Genomic DNA, 21,056 nt, shown 5'->3' on the forward strand with positions numbered 1-21,056 from the left:
TTTTTTTTTTTTTTTTAAGAAACATTTGATGCTTTTTTGCCCGACACAATTGTAAAAGAGTGCTTTAGCAAAAAACAGGATTCTCGTTACCTTCCTGTCAGCCTGAGCCTCTCCGTCCTGTTCTCATTTGATCTCTCATCAGCAAGATGTTATTCTCTGAGGAACTGCTGCTCGCTGGATGTTTTTTGTTTTACGCACCATCCTGTGTGAACTCAGACTATTGCAAAATAAACTGCAGCTACTTCTCAGGCTTTGGTTGCATGGGTTAGCATTAAATACAGGCTAAAACCTGTAACACTTGACCCTTGTTGTTTTCATCTCGTTGATTTTCACCTGATCCATTTAGTTATTTTAACCCACAGAGAGATTTCTCATATGTTTGATATGAAACTGTATGCCTGTAAGCACCATGCTGCTGCTGCTGTTAGATCACTGCATACTCAAGCACAGCAGGGTGTACAGATGTGAAAGTGGCTGGCGAGTGTACACGATGCGAGAAATCCGATTGTACAAATTCTTTGGTGGTTGAATGAAAAAAACGACAAAAAACAAAACACAGGAAATGACAAATATAGATACAAAGAGGTACACAGGGTTCAGTTCCAATATAACATATGATAATGACAGTAAGTGATACGCTCCTATGTGGAAATTCTGTTTACTGCAACCCTCCTATTTTATTTACTTAAAAGCTTCCAATGCATTTTTATTTTATTTTCGCACAACAGTGTTTGACGGTCTCGACACAGATAAGGTCAATTGCATAGGAAAATAAAGTTACTTAGGATTTTGTTATAGAAAATAAAATGAAGTTACTGCAAGGCAAGAACTGATTGGTTATCGACTGGAGGGTTGACCCACACAACCCATACAGCAATAATGGAAGAGGTACAACAAGTTTTTTGCTTTTAGCAACACACACAAACACAGAAATACTTGATTGAATGAGCATTTACACTCAGAATTCAAGAATCGAATGTCTACACGGTCTGTGTATGTTGAGTTTGAAATGATTCAAGAAATAATAACTAAAATAAAATAAAAAAATAAATTACAGTCTAAATGTATATATACACATGCACACATACTACTGTGAAAAAGTATTTTCTCCCCATTCCTGATTTTAATTTTTTCACCCTGAGGGAAAAAATCCTAAGGGAAAAAAAGCAGTCCAAACCAAGCGGGTCATGCTGTAAAAACACAAATCCTCCATAGTGATGTAAAAGTCTCAGTGCCAGTTATCACAAATGCTTGATTGCAGTTGTTGTTACCAAGGTTGGCACAATCAATAATTAGGTTTAGGGGGCAATTTCTATTTCAACCAACGGCCAGGCAGGCTTGGACAGCTTTATCCCTTTAATAAAAGAAAAAGTAAATTAAAAACTACATTTTGTATTTACTTAGACTGTCTTTGTGTAATATTTTAATGTGTTTGATTATCTGAATCATTTAAGTGTGACAAATATGGAAATAAACCCCCCCAAAAAAATATAAATCAAGAAATACCTTTTCACAGCAGTGTGTGTGTAAATATAACATTTCAGATTAACTTTGGGACCAGAAATAATTAATGATCTTTAATGACCCGCATATGTATGAGCTATTAGTAGGTAACTAACACAAATGAAATAAAATGAAATAAAATTCAAATAATTTTCTTTTTTTTTTTTTTTTTTATATGTAAGTGCTGTCCAGGTGCTGAAATGCACTCCTAAAATGCATTGATGCCCATCATTGATCCCTTTCATATTTTTTACTGAAAAAATTACAGCACGCACCTATGAATAGCCTGTACAACAGGGTTCAGGAATATCTGACTTTTGGAATTTGAGCTGTGAACGAATTGAAGTGAGAGAAAAAATAATTAAAGAAGGCCCATATTCATTTCACTTATCTATTTTTTGGTTTTAAAAAAAGGAAAACCAATGATGAAATAACCAGTTTAAAAAAAAATTTTTTCTCAAAATGTTAAATAATTTAAATTCACCTGATTTATAGTTTCTTGCATCAGATTTTTTGGATTTATTTGGGTTTGTGGGACACTTGAAGAACCAGGATGTTAAATAACTGATCATAATTCATCAGTGGCTTCATTAAACATTCTGGTTTTCACTCTGAGAAGTTCCTATGGATCACTACGAGCTTTTCGAAAGCGACAAGAGAGTGACGGGAAATGGGAATCCGACACTTTTTCTCTTTTACAAAGTTATGCTGTGTGCAAAATCTTCGGACACTCAATGCAGAGCAATCGAGAACAACCCCACCCCACCTCACCTCGATCTGCCCTGCCCTGCCCCACCCCACTCCGCCCTGCAGACTGTCTGTGATCTCTGAATATGTTGCTTTAGTTTGTATCCTATTATTTATCTTTTGCACAAATAGCCCCAGGGTGGACATTTCTCCCTAAGAGCAGACAGACAATGAAATTCTCTTTGACTTCCAGGTGAGGACATTAGATTGATATAGAGCAATTTAGGGCATTGATCATATATTGTGGTCCGTGTACATTCTGGTCATTCAATTTTTATTTTTTGAAGAAGTATTAGAACAATGAAAAATGACATTTTATTTTCCTTGAAATACTCCCGAACCAAACATTTTCCCGTCTCTGCAAAACGTTGGAGACAGCAGACAGAACAACAGTGTCTCTCTCCCCCACACACACACACACACACACACACACACACACACACACACACACACACACACACACACACCAAAAACACACATACACATTACAGTATTTCTCTGGACTGTTCCGTTTCTGCTTTACAAACTATTATTCCTCCCTAAACAAACAAACACACACACACACACACACACACACACACACACACACACACCCTTTCAGCAAAATGCATAAACACACCAGGGGGGTTCTCGATTGCTCTACAATGAGTGTCCGGAGATTTTGTGCACAGCATAACGTAAAAGAGAAAAAAGTGTCAGATTCCCATTTCCTCCCACTTCTCTTGTCACTTTTGAAAAGCACATAGTGATCCAGAGGAACTCGTTAAAGCCAGAATCCATAAACAGAAAATCAGAGGGAAAAACTAAAACAGAGAAATGTTTGTATTTTTTTATGTCTAAATGCAGAACTGCAGAAGCAAAAGTGTAGGCAGAGCTTTTACAGTCTGCCCTACCTAAAACGTGTCATCTCCATTTATTACGTATGAACTATTTTACATAGATTTTTATTGTATCGATATTGCAATTTTTTAAACCTTTGATTAACCATACAGAGAAAATTAATAAATAGGTCATTGTTTTTGGTGTGCTTGAAGCAAGCTACTTTCTCCTTTTTTCGCTTTTAGTATTGAATCAAAAAAAGAAAATTAAAATCATAACATTTAGTTTTTCAAAAAAAAAAAAAAAAAAAATTCCAAATCATAAAAATTAAAAAAATGCAACATACACGAGCCAAAAAAAAAGAGTTTGTTTTCCCATTTCTAATGCAACATACACAAACCTGACATCTTAACACACAAAAACAGTATTCATGCATAACACTTTCGAATCCGATTACACACTGATTAAACAAAAAAAAAGTTTAACAACAACGATGACAACAAAAAAAACACTTTATAAGTTGGACATGGTCTAACATGACCGTCTGCACAATTCCTCAAACAACAATCAATTCTACCTGTATAACAAATCCTTCTCAGGTGTTCTTTTTCCCCTGGTGTTTTTACGTCATATATGACAAATATAAACTCCTACATGTTTATAGAGTCAGGACTCAACTCTTGCGCTCTTTTACAAAAAGATTATTAAAATAATTATTAAGATAAGGGCCATTTAGTGTGCAAGAACACAATAAGTGCTATAAAATACAATAAAAACTAAAAATATATAAATCAATACTGTGTTTTTCAATGATATTTGAACAAAAGTATTAGGACACCTGACTTTCCGAGCTAAATGTGGTTCTTCCCCAAACTTCTGGAGGCACACAATTGTAAAGGACGTCTTTGGATGCAGTAGCATTAAATTTTCCCTTCACTTGATGTAGGAGACCCAAATGTGGTCCAGCATGACAATGCTACTGTGCACAAAGCAAACTATATGAAGATATGCTTCACGTGGTTTGGAGTGGAAGATCTCGTGCTACAGAGCTTCAAACCTACTGAACACCTTTGGGATGAATGTGAACGTTGACTGCATCTACACCAGTACCTGACTTTACTAACAGCCTTGTAGCTGAATGAGCATCTTCCCAGAAGAGTGATGATTATACTAACAGCAAAAAAATATAGAATGGGACGTTCAAAAAAACAAATTTTATGGTCAGGTGTCCACAAGGTTTAGACAATTTAGTATATATATATGATTTTTTGCAAAGAAAACCCTAATTTTTGGCACTTAAAACATTCAGAACTGCATCTGTCCATGAAGTCGAGGTAACACTGTGGTTATGTATCAAAATATGTTTCAAAGAATACTTTTCAATGACGAGCAATATATAAATCTGAAAGCTATTTTCCACCTTTGGGGCTGAATAGAAAACCAAAGCTACGTTAAAATAACTACAACAGTAATGTTTTTTTCCCCACACTTTAAACACGATGGGAAAAAAATCGTGACGTATAAACGAAAACTTACAAACTAAGAGCTTATACTTTTTATGCAGAGTATAAAATATTTTTTGTTCCTTTACAGTAAAATTCATGTGGTTCATAAAAATAATACAACTTATAATTATTATTATTCTTTTTTTTATGAATTTTTTCAGAGACTTAACTGGATTCCTTCAATAAATTACAAAAGACGTGAAGAGAAACTGTATTTAATGGCACCGACGTTCACGCTGTTATTGCTGAGAAATACTGCGAAGTCTGTAAAACGCTGCCCCCGGTGGCCATCTGGTGATACTGAGGTCAATCCTATTGCTGTAGAACTGAAACCCCCCAAAAAGTATATTCCAAAAGGATTGCTGCTTACGTCGTCCTGCATCACTGTGACTGGGTGCTCGAGGTGTCCGTATGGTGAGAGGATGAGGTTTTCGCCTGCTTTGGAGTCTGCGGCTTCAACTGCTGCTGGGGTTTTTGCTGTGGTTGATGTGGTGGTGGTTGTGGTGCTGTTGTGGTGAATGCACCCTGCTGCTGAATAGGGAATGCCTGCAGGATCAGCTGTGTGGACTGGTTGCTCTGCAAAATGTGGGTTCCCTGTAGAAAACAAAACAACGCCACAAAACCAATTTGTTAAATAATAATTAAAAAAATTATTACTTATAAAAACTATACTGTGTATCTACCCCTGATTAATGCGTCTTGCCCTTCTTACTGACATTTGGTAGACGGCATACTATAGGCAGGATGGCTGTCATGTCATTTTTGATTTTTATGATGCTGTTTGTTACGAATGTCTTCTAAAAATGTACGAGTCCAACAGACTGTTTAATAGACCAAAGCCATAGTGTGCTACATTTGGTCATTACTTTCAGAACAACATCTCTACAGTGAAGCATGGTGGTGGGAGCTAAGTGAACATATGATAACCTTAGCAGTGAGGGTACTATAATGAATGGATATCTGGTTTTACCCAGAGGAGGATGGGTTCTTCTCAAGGTTTCATTATCGTATCGTATATTTCCTCACCATCATCACCTCTGGCTCTGTCATTAGAGATAAACTTATAGGGAAAATTGTAGACTGTATACCTAATCTATTAATTTCTGTAAAGCTACTTTGTGATGATGCCCATTGTTTTACAATAGTAGCTTTTTCAGATCTATTTATAAATTAAGTCTCTTTTAATGAATCTATTTTTATATTAGTTTATTAAGGACTAAGAAAACAATCAGTCTAAACCTGGTATAGAATAGAACACTTTAAAAAGAGCCATACAAATTAATTTGACGAATTTGTTTTCGTTACCTGTAAAAATGGCTGCTGTTGCTGAGGCAGTATCGCCCCCTGGGGCTGCCCCTGTTGCTGAGAATCAGTCACCGCTGCTATCGCCTGAGTTCGGCCCTGCTGCTGCTGCTGCGGCTGCTGCTGCGCAAACGGGTTGTACGCGGTCACTACTTGGCCCATAAACATTGTCGTGGGAACCATCACAGTACTGCAGGCCATGGGAGCCGTGACTAACTTCGTGACCAACTGTTGCCCTGGAAACCTGAGGGAATACGAGAAACAATTTATGACAATAGTGAATGCAAATGAGATTCTACATCTTGCACATAAATTCACTTCTAGTGCATCTCTGCGGAAATCTCAACAGTGATTGGTCAGAAAGAACCGCTCCCTCCAGATTGTAGCGCCGGCTGTAACGCCAATCACATATATAAAGAAAAATAAAAAGGTAGTGTGGAAAGCATGACACGATATTACACGCTCATAAGTGGATAATTTAGGGTTTTTTTTACAAAATCAACATAACTGCTGCCATCCATTCTTGGGAACATGAAATACTCCAGCACTGTGGAATAAAACAATTCATAGTAGTAACTCAAACTAGTAAAAGTTATTTTTCAGATCACATTACGGGTGTTGGGTTACATACACGTTTTTCGTATCAGCAAAAAAAAAAGGGATGGAGACCAAAATAATTAGCTTTTATTTATTATTTAAAAAAATAATAATTTACAGCAAGGAAACGCTCCTCCATGCAATTTGAATGGTGGCTTTTTAAGTTCTTCTGCTCCTCCGCTAGCCGCTGTTAATGACTGATTAACACGTCCCGTTAACGTGAACACACGTCTGCTCTGTGCATTTATGGAATTACTGAAAAAGCATTTTCGGTACGAAAAAAAAAAAAAAAGTCTGCTAGTTAAAATAACGAGCAATTAATCCGCGGTGTTCATTACACATACACTATATGGCCAAAAGTATTCGGACACCTAACCTTTTCAGTCATACGTGTTTCTTTCCCAAACTGTTCCCACATAATTGTATAGGATGAATGTGGTAGTACGAATCCACAAACGTTTGGCCTTAAAGTGTAAATTATATATTCACACCTGTTAATTGTAGTTACTTGTGTGATGTTATGCGATGGGGTGCTTGGAACCTGCAGGACACTGTCGCCACCAGGCTGACTGACCATCATTGTGTTGGACACAGAACCCTGCAAAAACAAACAAACAAACAAGAGTTTTTAAAGTTTTCAAACGAAAAGAATTCACATAACCTCTGAAAAGCTGCTTCACCCCGATACCATTAGCATAATGGTGTGCTATAAAGAGAAACAGGGGCAGACAAATGTAACGAGGTCACGCCTAATGGATCGCTCAGAACCGAACAGAAAAGCAGGAGACGTATTAAATGCTTCCGAGTCATTTGGTAGAAATATGGGTTCTTTTCTGACGCGATTTGGAACAGCACTCTTCTCATTCTGCTGCTGGAAAATACGAGTCATGTATATTTTGCTTTCTCATTTTTTTTATTGTTTAGACACAAAATAAGTGTATTGGTGTTTAACCTGTGTGAGGACGGAGCCTTGTGAATTCTGAGGAGGCGGAGCTTGCTGTGGCTGAAGGGTGCGATGTGTTCTGTTGGGGGCGGTGCTTGTGACAACCTGTACTCCCACTTCAGCTTGGGAGCCTGAAGCTCCACCCACCTGAGAGTGGTGCATAGCTGATGACTGCTGCAAGTACATCTTGAACGAAGAGAAAAAGTAGAAAAAAAAAAGAAGTCAATTCATTTTTCCATAGAAAACCCTGAGGTGCTGACACCGATCACAAACTTTCACACACTTTTCACTCTTTTTTTTGGTTAAATGGTTTAAAAAAAAAAAAACATTTTGTGTTTTTGAGGTGGTGTGGGTTTGTTTTTTTCGTGGAGAAATACCTGAAGGTTTTGGCCCTGCACCTTCTGCAGCTGCTCGTGAATTTGCCTCAGTTCTTCCTGCTGCTTTTTTATATTGGCCTCGATCATCTGCGTCCTCTGTTCCAACTGCTCTTTCAGATGCTGCATGGCGTTCAGCTGTGCGGAGTACTGGCACACACACACACACAATGTGTACACAATCATAAAGCTGATGGAAGGCATTACTTTCCTCAGATAAAGGCAACATAAGAAGAATCCACCAGTTAGTGATGAAGTAAAAGATGCTTTCAGGGGAAACAATTAATTCTTTAAAAAATAAAGTTTATTACTTTTGAAAATCCAACATTTTGACTCAGATTCAGGCTATTAGCGTGCGATTCATAATTCCTTTTCGCTACATGACCGTGGTTAATAAAATATACACTACATGAACAAAGGTATTGAGACATCTGATCAGGTGACCAGGTGTCCTCAAACTTTTGCCAATTTATTATATGTTAAAAAATACCCAATATATGGACAAAATTATGGACACCTGACCTTATGATTGGTATATGATTTGAACATCCCATTCCATATTTAGTTCCCATTTGCTGCTATAGTAACCCCCACTCTTCTGGGAAGATGTTCCATCACATCACATATGGCTGGAACAGTCAGGTGCCCCAATACTTTTGTCCATATAGTGTATACGGAAAGTGATTGCTCTTGCGTGTATATTAAAACTGATAATTAGTAACCTGCTGCAGGAACTTCTATCTTGGCAAATGCAAGTGTGGTTGTTACCTGTGTGTTATGTTGGGTTTGTTGTTGCTGCTGGTTTACTTGAACAGGGGAACTTGTGTGAATATTCTGGGGGGAAAAAACTACCATCAAACACATTTCACAGCTCATGCAGTAGGAACAGTCTCCCAAAATCAACCCTATGGGGTTCTCAAGCTAGGTGAAAAACAAAAAAAACAGGTTCTCGAAGGAGATACACAGTATTGGCAAAGGTTTGTGGACACCTAGTCATAAGTATGGTATGTGCTTTTTGAGCATCTCACACCACATTCAGTCCTAATTTGCTCTTATAATACCCTCCACTCCTCTGGCAAAATGTGTTTGTGGAGATTTGTGTGAGAGACAAGTAAAGTCATGTACTGGTGTAGGTTCATCCAAAAGGTGTTTAGTAGGGTTGAGATCAGAGCTCAGTAGCAGGCCACTCACGATCTTCCTCTTCAAACCATATAAACCATATCTTCAAGGCGCTCACTTTGTGTACAGAGGCATTGCCATGATGGAACAGGTTTGGGTTTGAATGCAAAATGTTATTATACCGCATTATTATACAATTGTAAGCATTTCAAAAATGACTTATTAAAACCATACAATCACTGCTACTTTGCAATCATGAATATAACCTGTATATGTGCATAGAAATAAGCACAATCCTCAATTCTGCCGGTTTCCAAACTAATAAAAATGATCCAGGGCAGGTTTCTATTCTAATTACAGCACTGAAAACAATTCTTGCTTTTGCATATCATGCTTAAACTTCTGTGCTTAGACATTAGGATAAAAAAGAATCAGGCAGTAAAAATGATGTTGTACAGTACAGTGCTGTAAACAAGTATTCGTTTACTCTGTTTTTAATTTTTTTATATGCATGATTGTCACACAAATGATTCAGATCGTCAAACAAATTTGAATAATTCACAAAGAGAGCCCGAGTAAATACTAAATAAATTCAAAATACAGTTTTAAAAGGTTGATTTCATTTATTAAGGTAATAAAGCTGTCCAAACCTGCCTGGCCCTATGTATTAAAAAAAAGTAATTGCCCCCTAAACCTAATAACAGTTTGTGCCACCCTTGGTGGTAACAACCCCAATCAAGCATTTGTGATAACTTGCAATGAGTCTCTCGCATCACTGTGGAGGAAATGTGCCCCACTCATCTTTGCAGAATTGTTATAATTCAGCCACATTAGAGGGATTCGAGCATGAAATGGCCTGTTTAAGGTAATGGCACAGCAAATCGGATTTAAATCCGAACTTTGATTAGGCCGCTCCTAAACCTTAGTTTATTTTTTTCATTTTTTTAAGCCATTCAGAGGTGAGACTTGTTTCTTGTTTTAGTTCATTTCCTGCTGCATAATGTGTTCTTGAACTTGACCTGCCTTTTTCCTCATAATTTTCTGGTAAAACACAGAATTCATGGTTCCATCAATGACAGCAAGTCGTCCAGGTCCCGAAGTTGCAGAGCAGCACCAGACTATCACACTACCACCACCATGTTTTACTGTCGGTATAATGTTCTTTTTAAGAAATGCTGTGTTAGTTTTACACCAGATGAAACGTGGACGCACATCTTCCAAACTATTGTGTCAATGTTTTTCTCATCAGACCAATTACTTTTTCAAATAGGGCCAGGCAGGTTTGGACAGATTTTTTCTTCCTTAATAAATAAAATCATCATTTAAAACTGCATTTTGTATTCATTCTGGTTATCTTTGTGCAATATTAAAGTTTGTTTGATGATCTCAATTATAAAAAAAATAATAATTTAAATTAAATAAAAAATTCCAAGAAGTGAGCAAATACTTTTTGCACAGCACTGTATGGATATGCCTGTGAGAAATACAATTTCGATTGAATTTGAAGGCCGAGTCTCACCTGATCACTGAGGGAGGAACGGCGCTGTAATGTCATGTCGATGGTGCTGGGCCGAGGCGGTGTTCTCACCTCCACCTGGGACTCATTGGGGGTGGCTAAAACAGAAACGGGGCACGACTGAGTACAATCACAGTTACGAAGATACAAATCTGCAGGAGCAAAGGATCTTCAGTAAGTCATGACTGCTTTAAATTCTGTTTCATAGTTGCATGCCCTCAGAAATGCTTTAGAACATTTAGAAAATGTTTTCACTGCAGTCTTTCACTGAAAAACTTTAAAATTAAAAGAAAAATATGAGTAAATTGTTTTTCTTTTTTTGTTTTCGATATGGCCGATTCTCGAGCAATGGCTCTGATAAACTTCAAAATGGTTTTATTTTTCCCCCCATAAATATCTCACTTGTCTTCATTTAGGTTTATCCTTCCTAACTCTGGGTTTCTGCAGGTTTTACCAAGTCAAACTTAAGACCTTTTAAAACCTTTTTAAACACACACAAACACACTGTTAGCAACTGGCCTTCACCTAGAACGGTGAATTTAAGACGATTTGAGGCCTAAAATTTGGTTGAACTTTTTAGACTTTTAAGACCCTACAGAAACCCTAATGCTTGTTTTCACAGGCGAATCCAAGAGCTGAACTCAAAAATAAACATTCAGAGCTATTACATTATTAAATAATTGATCTAACAGAGCACATCTAAGCAACAAATAAACACCTGTCTGTCACATTTTTCTATATTTCTGACCAAAACAAGACATGCAATGTTCTACACATCTAGATGGAAATCTCCTCACATCGTCTCAAAGTAAAAGAAAATGTGAACAGAATTGTGATGATATTCAATTTTTAAAAAATCCACAAGAATTGAATATACACTAAGCTTAACTTACAGGTGCACATGCTGTCTGACATGGCTGTGTGTGACGACTTGCGCGAGCTGTGCGAGGAGGTGGACGGTGTGGGGCTGTGATCGAATCGCTCTAGCACCTCCTTTAGGCTGGAGGTGTTTAATTGGGATTCAGATCCTGAGTCCTGAGACTGCAAGGGTAAAGAACAGAGAGGAATGAACAGACTATAATGAAATCATACGCATCCCCAAGAAGCCACTTCGTTCTCAATGGTCTCTTACCTTGTCTACTGTTCTCTCAGGAGGTGAATCCTCGATGCCCATCTCTCTCCTTTTCTCTGCCCGTACCTCTGCATAGCTAAAAGGGAGATGGTGCATAATTATGAACAAAAGCTAAGAATTGTCCTTCCTGTATGTTTATTAAACTGTGTTAATACTTTCTAACCGCACTGAAATTGTTCTGAACTGTGACTTTTGTGTACCATTACACCCCTACTAGGTGACCTGGTGACCTAACCATGAGGTACAGAAGTACTCACTGAAGTACACAAGGCCCTTCACCCTAATAAGGTCTTGATCCATGATGGGGGAAGCAAATATTCACTTGTATGAATAATAAAATGCTGGTATTTCTTTCTATGATGTGAGAAACATATGCAAATGTTACCTCACTACATTGTGTGTACACACAATAAACTCAGGCCGTGAGTTCCACTGGTGGTAGGTGATGTAATAGTGAGTCTGGAGCCAGATCCACTGTTGGCCTTTGGTCAGGAATCGATAGTAACATGACTTGCCCTTTCCAAACTGCATCACTGCACAAGATAGAAACAATATTTAGGTAGGTAATTCAGTAACACACCTTTATGTACATGCAGACATATGGGTGCATGAGTACAATTACTCACAATGCTCGTGGCATTTAGCCAGGGACTCCAGGTCGTCAACGTGATAGTAATCATAACCTGACGTCCCTAGAACTTCAAAGGGAAGATAACCAATGATAGGAGGGGCTCTGGAAAATGAGGTAGAAAAGAAACACATATATAACGAACCCATGAGTAAAACAGAGAATGGAAAGAAATGGAAAAAAAAGCAAAGAAAGTTTGACTGTTACCTATGATCTAAGAGCAGAAATTTCCACTCTAGACTGTGTCTGGATGTAAACTCTTCGTTAGGCTCCTCTATGGTACACATCTCCTGCACACAAATTAAATCAATCAATAGAAGCTAAGCTACATGTGCCTGTGGTACACATCATCTTCAGACGGTCGAACGGTAATCAATAGAGGTGGAGCACAAATGTGTTTGTCATAGACAGAGCACAAGTTTGTCTAATCAATAAACGATCAATATGAGCTAAGCCCACACGTGTTCTAGACTTGAATGAATCCCCTTTCCAGGTAAACACATTTGCTTGACAGCAAAAATAACATTCGATTGTTAATATTTAACGACACCCACAACAAACTCTACGAGCAAACTAGAATACCAGTAAACAGGAACAGATATGTCTCAGAACCAATCAACAAAGAGCTTTGTTCATTCAAAAATCTAAACGGAAAATTCAAATGAACATGGACCGCACTTACAAACCAAAAAGAACAATTCACGATTTTTGTAGGTAACCCAGAATCAAAACTGAGCCTCTTGCCTTGATGAACTGAGGCTTGGTTAGCCTCACTGTTGCTACAAAACACACGTGGTCGTCAAAGGCTGGCCTCAGTGACTGCTGGAGTACTCCTTCAAGTCCGTTTCGGCTTATTCGTGGCACTGAGACAGAAAGAAGACAAAACGAGAGAGGGAGAGAAAGGTTATAAATTAAAAACTGAGACACACTGAGACGCCGTTTTCAGTCAATGAAAACGTAGCTTTTTGAAAATGCTCTCCAACGTGGATACGCTTGAAAACGAAATTTTCACGTCGCGGTTTGGACGGTGAAAACGGAGGCTTTCGGAAACGATGGCGCATTTTTATCCGTCGCCGTGACGTTTCAGAGAGCCGGAAAATAATGACGCGGGAAATTGAAGCGTCTTACGTGTAGTTGTTTATGCGCAGTACACGGACGAGAGCGTTTTCAGACATTTCAGTGTGGATGAGCAAACGATTAAAAACAAACCATCCCTCAATACTAATCTAGACCAGTATATCATTCAAATTAAATTCCATACTTTTCCAAAAATGCGTAGGAACCATGAACAGTTTAACAAAATTTGGGATCTCCTGGAACATGTTCCCAGAAGAGAGGAGAACTCGCCAAATAAGGAGTTTTGTACTGAAGTGTAAACAGTACTTACTGTTGCTGAGAGACTTGAAGTTGCCGATGAATCTGACGTATTCGAACATGGCCGGATCTTTGGGTTCCACAGAGCCTCGAAGCATGTGACAGCAAAACTCCAGCTGGCCCTTAGCTAGAGATAAACAAAGACAGATTTTAATTTAAATGCAGACTTGAAAAGAACAGTAGCAACTAAATGAATCAGGTTGTGATGTCGCTCACTCTTGAGGTATTCTGGGCTGAGGTTTTCGGCTTCTGGGTGTGAGGAGAGGGCTTTGTACACATCACTGTGCTCTCCGGTTGGAAGGAAGTTAAGCAGGTTCTGATCTACTAAATCTGACTACAACCCAGAGACAAAGCATTGCAACATTTTACAGAAAAATCACAGACAACGAAGTGATGTCATGTGGTCTGACTTGAGGCAGATCAGCAATTACATCACTGTAAATCGATTCTTTTTCTAAAACAGCACATATCAGTGGTTGATTCCTCCTTAAATGCAGACACTTGCAAAAGAGTACATTTTGTATAATTGAAAAGGCGGCCTTTCACCTTTTGTGATTAATAAAAAAAAAAAAGGCATGTTACAGGAAAAAATGCAAAGTTCATCATCCTAAAAGAAACCTTGTGAAATATAACAAGTTGTTTAAACAGTAATTCATTAATTTAATGCCACCAAGCATTTTTATCAAACAAAAAACGGAGCATCTTGGGTTCCTCAGCCGAACAATTTTTGAAAAGAAATATTCTGATTGACAAACATCTCAATTATCACCTACCGGTAAGTGGCCGAGTAAAGACGTGACACTTTCAGACACATAGATGACGTTTCCATCGGTCAGGATGACGAGAAAGAAGCCGTCCAACGCCTAGGAATCGCAAAAGGTCAATAAGCATTGGGAAAAATAAATAAACAAATAAAACCGTCACTCATATACAATAATTTATAAACTTCTCACCTCCAGCATGAGTTGTGTGAACTCCTCATTGCTGAGGAAAGGGGGCTTCCAATCCTGTCTGATTTCGCTCGACTCAGACTGTGCAGTGATTTCTGAACAAAGGAAAGATCTCAGAATACTAAATGGAAAAAAGTATTGGGACACCTGACTGTTAACATCCATATGTACTTCTTCTCCAAACTGTTACCACAAAATTGTACAGGATCTTTGGATGATGTAGAATGTAATTTTCCCTTCGCTTGATTCAAGAAAACCAAAGGTGTTCCAGCATGATAATGCCCATGTTCACAAAAGCCAACTCTATGAAGATATGCTTTACATGGATTGTAAACCTGATCTCTGACCTCAACCTTACTGAACACCTTTGGGATGAATGTAACCTCACCTACATCAGTACATGACTTAAATAACAACCATGTGAGCACAAATCTACACAAACACACTCCAAAATCAAGTGGAACATCTTCCCAGAAGAGTAGAGGTCATAATCACACATCAGAGACATGTACAATGAGTATTACTTCATCATCTTTGACTCACAGATGGACTCATTTGTAATGCATGCATAGACCAGTAATGTTCCCTTCCGGAGGTGGATGATACAAGGCAGCAAATAAACTGTTGCTTCTCAAAGTAGATGTGTTGGAAGTAGGAAAAATGGGCAAGCGTAAAGATCAGGGGGCCAGATATTTTTATTCCTGTAAAGTGTCATTTACCTTTCTGTTTGTGACATCACTAGTTCTACTGCAGTAACTATTGGAAGTGGAAGAGATTCTGTGTCGAATCTTGTTACAGTGGCATCTGTCAGGATTATATATTAGGATATATTAAGGCAGCACTTGAATTTTTGTTAGATTCCAAGTTGATTTGGAGGAAACAATGAAGAAGAAAAATGGGTAAAAGTAAAGATTAGAGGTTGACCGATTCATCTGCACTGATAGCTGATTGCTGGAACTATTGGTTATTGGCAAAAATCCATACAGATAGTTTTTCCGGGTTGCATCTTATGCGGAGAAGGTCTGCTGTAATTATACAGTACGAAAGCGGCCTCTAGAGTCGAATCACTGACACCACGTGCTCTTTGTTGAAGTATTTTTTTTTAATTCATTTTGTAACCGTTTTTACTTATTTTAATTGTTACTTTTTATGCATGCCTTTTATTTTCCTAAATATTTATTCATATACAGGTAGTCCCAGAATTATGATAGAGATGTGTTACAATCACCCCATCATAACTTTTTGTATACAAATATTGTACGTTGAGACATGGCCTACCCTACCCAGGAGTCTATAAGAAAGGTGATCAGTATGGAGTAGCATACGGTCATTTGTTAATGATTTAACATATTGCAGTACATAATTTAGCAAACCAGAGCAATTTCACAATATGGAGATGCATCCATCCTGGCAGTATCCCAAAATCAAATTCAACACCGCCTATATGATCGCTTCAGTTTCCAGGCCATGCTGTGAAAAGATGGCAGATGTACACATGACAGGACGACTCGAAGTAAGTGTTTTGTATATTTTAAAGTTCATTCTTGTGTGGCCCTTAAAAATATAATTTGGTGCCTGTTGTTTTTCTCATAGCAGCCAATGGCTCCTTAATTTTTTATTTTCTTTGGATCCCTGCATAGTTATTTAATTTAGCTCAATTTAAAATCGTTTGATTAATTGGTTATCAGCAAGTACAAGCCAACCAAGCTCTTGGTATCGGTCGAACTCTAGTAAAGATAAATCCATGGCATGATCGTAATGGTTTGATGACTGGGTCAGAGTATCTCCAAAACAGCATGATTAATCTGAGATCCTGGTTTGCAATGGTTAATATGGGAGATGGAAGTTCAGTGATTGAGACATTGGACTTTGGATCGATGGTCACAAGATCAAATCTCAGCACCACCAAGCTGCTCCCTCAACTTCTCATTTGCAAGTCACTCTGGATGAGGACGTCTGCCAAATACCACAAATGTAAATGTTAATGCCTACCAAAAAACAAAACTGCCTTCCTTTTTCCATTCCACAAGCTTTCCTGCTTTTCCTGGAAAAAACCCTAATATTGTTTGCTGATGACATCACTAGCACTTAATTAATTAGGAAATGGAAACTTACATGGCAAACACGTTATTGGAACATCGCTCGACCGGTCAAATTAGTGGACTGGAACTAACTGTTTAATAACAAGTTCTATGAATTTGCATTTTAAAGAATGCTTCTGAAGAACCTTTTCGAGTTGGTACTTAAATGTGAATGTACAAACGGCTCTGACCGGAATGGGAAATTTCACTTTAACCCATTGATTGGAGAAGCATAAAAGTTGTGGTTGTGGCGAAGAAAAAAAAAAAAACAAGCTTTAAATATTTTGATTCTGGACACAGATCCATCACTTGTTCGTAAATCGTGAGACATAAATCAGGCTTGCAGCAGGCGTATCGCCGAGTCAGCTAGTTTACTGGCTTCGCTTCTGCGAATGAATTCGAACTGCAAGTTGCAAGTGGATAAAAGCATCAAGCAAATAAATGCATATGTACTTAAAACAGGAAAAAAAAAGCACAGAGTGTCCTCAAAGAACAGCACTCAGTCGATACAAATCAGTACCCTAGGACATTTAGGCATTATCTCTTGAAACAGTGTGTGTGTGTGTGTGTGTGTGTGTTGTCAAAGATGGGATGACTAAGCACATCAAAGAGTAATGAAAAATGACTCAAGTGTGCATCAACATCTGAAATTGGCTTTCATTAACACTGAGTGTGTGTGTGTGTGTGTGTGTGTGTGTGTGTGTGTGTGTGTATGTGTGTGTGTGTGTGTGTGTGTGTGTGTTACCTTTTTGCTTGCGTAAATAGTCAATGCTCTTCTGTAAGATGGTGGACTTGTCCATCCTGCGTGTGTTGGCAGGCAGCAAGGTGCCCAGCTCTTTGATGAGCACATTGAACTGGTCTCTCCTCCTCTTCTCTGATTTATTTCTGGAAACGCTGAATTGCAATTAAACAAAATCTATCAACACAATGAACGAGGATTTACACTTAAGAAATCTAAAGTGTAGGAGCTCCAAAGAAAACGCAACAGTCCTACCGTTTGGCCTTATCCCTCTCATCGCCTTCCATCAACTCATCAAAAATACTGCCATCATCCCTGTGACAAACATTAAATACAGTGTGATATAAAGCAAGTGATGACAAAATATAGTATATATATTAATATAAATAATATATCTCTTTTTTTCTGCATAAAAAACACACACGAGTACACACTAATAATAACAGTAAAGCTTAGAAGTAAAACCTCTGACCCAAAACATGTCATCTGACACCAAGAAAATCATTTCTTACACTACGGTGGCCACCTGACATCAACTCTGACACAAAAACATCCCCCTTAGACGCCAATAATGTCATCAGTGACACTAAAATGTCATCAGAAGAAAAACAGGAAATGTCATTAGGGATTTCAGAAGCATCCTCAGTGATGCCACAAACATCATGAGTGACAATGGAAACAGCATCTGTGACACCAAAAACTTCATCGGTAAAACCAAAAGCGTCATCAGTCAAGCCAAAAACGTCACCAGTGAAACCAGAAACACCATCTGGGAGGCCAAAAGGGCCATCAGAGAAATCAAATGCGACATCTGTGACACCGTTCGACATAAAAAGTGTGGCCAATGGCACCATAAACACCAGAAGTGACACAAAAATATCATTACTGACACCAAATCCTGTACATCATTAGAATATTAAATGAGGAGGATAAAAAATAAATCATCTATTAGACCCACCCACCTGTCTATGGAGCTCATTGTGATGCTTCATGGGTCAGCCTGTGGACGACACACGCCAAATATCGGGAAGACATCTGAAAGAGAAATGAAGGAGAGCCTGCAAAACACACACGGCTCTCATATTATAAAAGTATTTTCAAAACATTTATTCAAAACATACTGGTTTTATTCCCCACCTTTTCACTCCTTTTAAAGTGTGTAGTGTGAGATCCGAGGTGAAAGGTTGGATGTTGAACACACACTTGATACCTGGCTGCTCCTCTGGAAGCCCAAATCTCCTGGAAATAAACACAAGAACAATGTCCTTTGAGAACACTTCAATCTCAAATGATTTGTGTGACTGTTGTGTGAACATTGCAGCTTATCAGCCTCTGAATGAACGAAGCAGATCGTTTATCGATGAATTAAAAGCCAAGTCTGATACTGCCGACATTTCACTAGAGCAGCATTTGGGGTTAGTTATATTCATCACACAGATGAAGAAGTGGAAACACTCCTTCCACTGTTTATTCAAATGAAACAATCTGACACCAGAAGCTTTATCTCTGTCACTCGACATCAGACACCAAAACTGTCATCACTGACCGCAAAACATCAGTTACACAAAATATCAGTGACACCAAAGCTGTCATCAGTGACATCAAAACTACCATCAGCACCTTCAAGACTACCATCAGTGACACAAAACTATCATCAGCTTTACCAAAACTGTCATCAGTGACACAAAACATCACTGACTCCAAGATTAGCATCAGTGACAAAAAAAATTACATTGGTGACAACAAAACTTTCATTAGTTACACGAAAACTACCATCAGTTACATCACATCAGTTACACCACAACATCAGTGACACCAAAACTGCCATCAATGACACCAAAACTGTCATCAGTAACACCAAAACTGCCATCACCGACACCAAAACATCAGTGACACCAAAACTGCCATCAGTGACACCAAAACTGCCATCAGTGACACCAAAACTGCCATCAGTGACACCAAAACTGCCATCAGTGACACCAAAACTGCCATCAGTGACACCAAAACTGCCATCACCGACACCAAAACTGCCATCACCGACACCAAAACATCAGTGACACCAAAACTGCCATCAGTGACACCAAAACTACCATCACCGACACCAAAACATCAGTGACACCAAAACTGCCATCAGTGACACCAAAACTACCATCAGTGACACCAAAACTGCCATCAGTGACACCAAAACTGCCATCAGTGACACCAAAACTGCCATCACCGACACCAAAACATCAGTGACACCAAAACTGTCATCAGTGACACCAAAACTGCCAAACTGCAATCAGTGAAACCAAAACTGCCACCAGTGACACCAAAACTGCTATCAGTGACACCAAAACTGCCAAACTGCCATTAGTGACGCCAAAACTGCCATCAGTGACACCAAAACATCAGTAACACCAAAACTGCCATCACCGACACCAAAACATCAGTCACACCAGAACTGCCATCAGTGACACCAAAACTGTCATCAGTGACACCAAAACTGTCATCAGTGACACCAAAACTGCCATCACCGACACCAAAACATCAGTGACACCAAAACTGCCATCAGTGACACCAAAACTGTCATCAGTGACACCAAAACTGCCATCACCGACACCAAAACATCAGTGACACCAAAACTGCCATCAGTGACACCAAAACTGCCATCAGTGACATCAAAACTGCCAAACTGCCATTAGGGACACCAAAACTGCCAAACTGCCATCAGTGACACCAAAACTGTCATCAGTGACACCAAAACTGCCATCAGGGACATCAAAACATGAGTGAAACCAAAGCTGTTATCAGTTACACAAAACATCACTGACTCCAAAACTACCATCAGTGACACAAAAAATTACATTGTTGACACCAAAACTTTAATAAGTGACACCATAACTGTCATCAGTGACACCAAAACAGTAAAACTGCCCTCACTGACAGTTGACTGGATGATGTGATCAGCAGGGTTTCTGTTGCACTTCCTTTGCAGTGAACTGTTTCTCTCCTTCATGTTCCACAGCCGGAATAAAAAGTGATCATAAACCCGGACATAGCATCGAATAATATGGTTTTATCAGTCTCAGTGATCACAGGACGCCCACATGGCCACAGTAACACTTACTGAGGTTTCTGATCTTCTACATCTTCCCCGAATGGGTGTCAACAGGCCTCGTCGTAGCGCGCGACCGGAAGTGCTTTATCCAATCTAAATGCTCCAAAACTGCCCGGATTTCCTGTCTGCACTAATTTACCCTTCTTTAGGGGTGAGATTTAGCTCTTTGTTGACCGGGTATAAAAATGACGAAATGCATAGTTGGAAATAATCATAAAAACCGCCAGGCCTAACCTATTTTTGATGCTCTGTTTTACGTGTGCGTTTCTGTCATGCGCACTACGTTCTTCCGGGGAGCAGTATTTTTTTTATTAATGATCTAATTTAACGCACCACGCGTTCGGAACAGGCCTGAGGTCGAACTGTGTTAAAGCACCGCTAATAATAATGCGGACTTTTTGTATCGTTAATACTTTTTTTTTTTTTTTTTTTTTCCAAGTTAAAATTTATTTTCCAAAGGATAAAAAGAATAGGCTTTTATATGATTCCTGTAACTTGTAGTACGCGGTGTAGGTGTAATATTATTATTTTAAATACGTTACTTAAATATACTGTATTATCTTACGCTTATAATTTGGCCTACCGAAAAAAAATGTTTATTATAAATTGTTTTAGCTTTAATGAATA

The 21,056-nt window shown here is 38.6% G+C and overlaps 1 protein-coding gene across 3 annotated transcripts; it reads right to left on the bottom strand.

Annotated features, from left to right (window-relative positions):
- Positions 1-4,217: 4,217 nt before the first annotated feature.
- On the bottom strand, positions 4,218-20,871 carry clockb (clock circadian regulator b). 3 transcript variants are annotated; one of them, XM_046843057.1, is made up of 22 exons: positions 20,439-20,871; positions 18,467-18,568; positions 18,292-18,364; positions 17,585-17,644; positions 17,336-17,484; positions 14,513-14,604; positions 14,333-14,422; positions 13,776-13,893; positions 13,573-13,686; positions 12,930-13,048; positions 12,393-12,475; positions 12,184-12,290; positions 11,943-12,090; positions 11,558-11,633; positions 11,319-11,466; positions 10,429-10,523; positions 8,559-8,624; positions 7,794-7,940; positions 7,426-7,602; positions 6,965-7,071; positions 5,880-6,120; positions 4,218-5,168 (listed from the first exon to the last, which is right to left on the bottom strand). In XM_046843057.1, exons 3-22 carry the CDS (start codon positions 18,306-18,308, stop codon positions 4,956-4,958), a joined length of 2,367 nt encoding a protein of 788 aa, XP_046699013.1. In that variant the 5' UTR covers positions 18,309-18,364; positions 18,467-18,568; positions 20,439-20,871; the 3' UTR covers positions 4,218-4,955. The 3 variants fall into 3 exon arrangements, with proteins under 3 accessions (XP_046699013.1, XP_046699012.1, XP_046699014.1); XM_046843056.1 differs by having other exon boundaries at positions 18,292-18,387; XM_046843058.1 differs by lacking the exon at positions 8,559-8,624 and having other exon boundaries at positions 18,292-18,387.
- Between the last annotated feature and the right edge of the window lie 185 nt (positions 20,872-21,056).

This window comes from Silurus meridionalis, chromosome 28 (genome assembly GCF_014805685.1).
Source record: "Silurus meridionalis isolate SWU-2019-XX chromosome 28, ASM1480568v1, whole genome shotgun sequence".
Classification (NCBI taxonomy): domain Eukaryota; kingdom Metazoa; phylum Chordata; class Actinopteri; order Siluriformes; family Siluridae; genus Silurus; species Silurus meridionalis.

Coding starts and splice junctions, on each gene's coding strand:
- clockb (XM_046843057.1), bottom strand. Junction 8,625..10,428: donor GTTCCTCCCTCAGTGATCAG/GTGAGACTCGGC, acceptor TTTTCCCCCCAG/AATATTCACACAAGTTCCCC. Junction 7,072..7,425: donor AAGGCTCCGTCCTCACACAG/GTTAAACACCAA, acceptor TTGTTTTTGCAG/GGTTCTGTGTCCAACACAAT.